Raw genomic sequence first — 4,305 nt, forward strand, 5'->3', positions numbered from 1 at the left:
ATAAAATAATATTAAATAAACAATTTAAAAAAACATAAGGCAATACAAGTTATAAAAAGATCATAAAAAAACAAACAAACAAACAATAGTTATAACAATCTAATAGAAAAAAAAGCTATTAACCACTTTTTCTCAAATTGGGCATGCGAGTAGCTCTATATACTCTATGCAATTACACAACGTTTCATATGTATAGAATAATAAATAGGTGTTTAATTGTTCAGAGTCAGAATCCCACCTTAAACTTTACTTCATTTTGCAGTCACCAAAGATCGTATTACGATACAGCGAAATAGTTATTTTGCCTTGGTTATGGGTGCGTGAAATTACCCTGCATGAAATTTGTATTGAATAATTTTAATGCCTGCCTAATAAGTACCGTAATTAAAGCTTCATAAAGGCAATTTGAACAAAAATACTTTAAGAAAATTGGGGTAAATTCTCTTCGACCTCATTCATCAACATTTACGCAAGGTGTGAATATCATAACCAATATTTAATATTCACGAAAAAACTAACTTACCTAAGTTTGATTAAGCGTTGATTACAACGGAGCTTTATCCCTTGCCATAATTATTTGAAAAGAAAGGGATTCCATGAAAGTTATTCGTGAAGCAAATTTTCTCTCGGAAGGAATATTATCTTTCATACTGGAAAAATAAAAGTTTATAATGATACACGAAATATTCAGAAAGGACATGGTAACGAGGAAAGAGAACTGTAGATGGAATAGAATAAAAGAAATGTTCAATTAAAGCATTAGTAGATAAGTGAAAATGGAATCTGATAGATGGTAAAAAGACTGAATGTTTAAAAAACAGATGGTTATATAACAAAAAAATAGAACACCCAAAACAGTTAAGAACATTGAACATCATTTGTAATGAAAGTTTAAGATAAACTAAGATTAAATACATTTAAAGAATAGAATGAAAAAAATGCAATTTATAATAAAGAAACGAAAATTTACGTGAGGTATGGAAACTAAAAAAATACTGTTGTCAATAAAAATCCCTTGTGATTAGGACGTAAATACATAAAAAGGAATATTCTATGCAAAAACATGGAAAGAATCTGACTTCAAGCATAGATATATAAATTATTACACCATTTCAGGAATTTCCTTCTAAAATCATGCTCTGATTGTTGGCCAAAAAGCCTAGCACTAAAACAGTAAGTTTCCTACAAATGGGAGAAATAGATGAACAGAGTGAATAAAAACAAAATTGTATTCAGCGTAAAACCTATAAAATTATGGTGACGTAATGAGTTGAAAACAATACACACACAAATATCGCTACCCTGTACCAAGAATATTCTTGATATCAAAAGGAATATCTCTCTCTCTCTCTCTCTCTCTCTCTCTCTCTCTCTCTCTCTCTCTCTCTCTCTCTCTCTCTCTCTCTCTCTCTCTCTCTCTCTCCCCTCTCTCTCTCTCTCTAAGCATGTTGCACTTTGATATCAATAATCGTATTGCTAAATCTCAGATTAATCGACCCCACCTCCCACCCATATAGATTGCATTCTCCTGAGACTCTCCAATCTTGAAATCCCAAAGGGGGATTGATATGTCCTAGAACGTGGCCTTTTGTCACGTAAAATAACCTATTTTACTTGAACATTTCCCATACATGGCCGGGTTTTGCCCCAGGTATTTACTATTTGACAACCCTGAAAACACGTGTTCTTGACTAAATCCCCTCTTCTATGGATTAGCAACTTGCGGCAAACTTTTTAGCTTAGATTGTTCTTTTTTTTAAATTTTATCCCCCTGACCTTTATCTATTCAACTTAGTAAAGACTTATAATCTGTCCTCTAGTAGATGGATTATACATCTGCCCTAATTCTTTCTTCACTTGTAAACATATTGACATTCCTTTAACATCTGTGCTTCTTTAAATAAATTTTTTTAATCCGGTAGTTTTGACTGGATCAACCAACTGTTCACTCAATTTTCCAGGATCGACCGCCAGTTGGATCCTCCGGACCAATGACGTACCTTCAAGGTTGGGCTTACAGCTATACCTCTCCAATCTCCTGGTTGTTCAAACTAAGCCCTTACTATGCTCTTTCTATGTGATCTGAAGAGTAAGATGACTTGCCTTAACGCCATTAGAAGTTTTTAACGATTAGACATGAGGAGTTCGTGACAGATGCTCCTAGAAGTCTAAGGCTGCCTACACACGGAGCGTTTTTTCGACGACCGTCTTTTATGACGATCGTCAAAAACGACGATCAGTTTTAGCTAACTGTGCTAGCAGACGGTGTCCTACACACGAGGCGTCAAGAAGACGACCGTCATTTTGACGCTGAAGCGTCGGGCGTCATCCTGCTAAAGTTCAGTCGTTATTTGCACTGCTCTGCAAGTGGCAGTTGTGTATTTGCTACAGATGGAGCGTCTCGTTGTGATTTTGTACTCGTTCGTTTTTGTTATCATAGGACTTATGTTTTTATTAAGTGAAATATAGATCAAATTGCTGAAAAATTTATGTGTAGAGACAATATAGAAGTGAATATTATTATCAGTGTCTCTATTTATATTAGGCCTAATGACGCATGCTGTTTTCAGATTTGTATCCTATTTCTTGCAGGTAAGCTTGATTATGGCTGACGAACTAGATTACGAATTGTTTATTGATTTAGTAGAAGAGAGAGTCTGTATCTGGGATCTGAGTAATGATGATTATAAGGACAAACAAAAGAGGGCAAAAGCATGGGCGGAAATTGGAGAACTAATGTCAGAAAATTTCAAGGACCAAAGTGAGAAGGAAAAAAATGAAATATGTAAGTAAACATACTTTATTTGGTGAATTTACAAGTTTGTATTAGTACATTTGTTTACATTTTCTCATATTGCCATGGGAGAGCACCCTCTTCAGTGACAAAATAAGAAGCAAATGAGTCCCTTATTTTATTGGCATTTCTCCCACCCTGAACATTTTCAGCTGATAGTATATTCCCCAATCCTGTTTTATCATTGGGATTGTTTGCACTGTCATGATATCGGTGTCCGTCACGCTTTCGTACGAAATTATGCAGTATGCAACAAGCTCTGGTTATAATTTCCGCTAACTCTACAGATACATTCAAAGGTCTGTGAAATATCCTCCATTTATTAGCTAGTATGCCGAATGTACATTCAATGTAACGTCTTGCCCTGCATAAGCGATAGTTGAATATCTTCTTTATCTCAGTTAGCTGATTTCCTGAATAGGGCCGCAGTATTTGCTGTGATAGCGAGAACGCTTCGTCTGCAACGAAAACATAAGGGATTTGTCCCCGCTGATCTTCTACTGTTGCAGATTCAGGAATGTTGAGATTATTGCTTTCAAGTAACTGATAGAAATCAGAATTTTTGAAAATGTTAGAGTCACTTTCTTTACCGTACGATCCTACATCAATATAAGTAAAACAATAATCTGCATCACATACAGCAAGCAAAACTAATGAGAAAAATTTTTTATAGTTGTAATATAGACTTCCTGAATCTGATGGCTTTATAATTCTAATATGCTTTCCATCAACCGCCCCTAGGCAATTGGGGAAATGAGCATTTTTTTCGAAATCGGTGCAAATCCGAAGCCAATTTTCTTGTGATGGTTTAGGCATACATTCATTCAAAAGAACGTTCCAAATCTGACTGCATACTTCTTTTATAATGCTCTGTACTGTGCTGTACCCAATCTTATGCGAGTAGTGTAGATCAGCCATCGAGCATCCACTTCCAAGGTACCTAAAAAAAAGAAATGAGCATTGAAGAAACAGGTTCATATCAGTGGGGTGCAGAGGTCTTGTCATGCCTGGGGCCAACTGGCTAGTTCATGCCCCCCCCCCCCCTTCCAGAAATAAATATATAAGAATGGTTACTGACAATAATACAAAACAGATGGAAACAAAATAGAAACTTTATATATATATATGTATATATATATATATATAGCCTACATCATTTTTGACCAACTCAAAATTTACATTGGGGGTGACCCCCACCCCATGGAACCATCCCTGGTCTTCTAACACTGAAATAAATAAAATATACTTTTTATCAAAAAGAAACATGTAGATTACATAAAATTGAGTTAGTCTACTGATTAGAACATAAAATAACAACTCTGACTAACCATTATACAAAATAAACATAATATTTCACTTTTTTTTTTTGCTAACGAATTTTCAAAAATAATTGCACAATTAATTGAATTTATCTTTCCATTGATTGGATGCCCCCCTCAGCTGGATGCCCGGGGCCGTCGCCCCCCCCCCCCCCCCTCTCTCTCTCTCTCTCTCTCTGCACGCCAGTGGTT

At 35.5% G+C, this 4,305-nt stretch overlaps 1 protein-coding gene across 1 annotated transcript in view; it reads right to left on the reverse strand.

The window, feature by feature from the left end:
- Nucleotides 1–2,786: 2,786 nt before the first annotated feature.
- LOC137640445 (uncharacterized) overlaps nt 2,787–4,305 on the reverse strand; it is a 2,931-nt gene continuing 1,412 nt past the window's right edge. Inside the window, exon 2 of the mRNA XM_068372991.1 lies at nt 2,787–3,734. Coding sequence (XP_068229092.1) covers nt 2,840–3,734 — 895 coding nt within the window. The 3' untranslated portion in view covers nt 2,787–2,839. The remainder of the gene's footprint in view (nt 3,735–4,305) is intronic.

Source organism: Palaemon carinicauda, chromosome 5 (genome assembly GCF_036898095.1).
Source record: "Palaemon carinicauda isolate YSFRI2023 chromosome 5, ASM3689809v2, whole genome shotgun sequence".
NCBI lineage: Eukaryota > Metazoa > Arthropoda > Malacostraca > Decapoda > Palaemonidae > Palaemon > Palaemon carinicauda.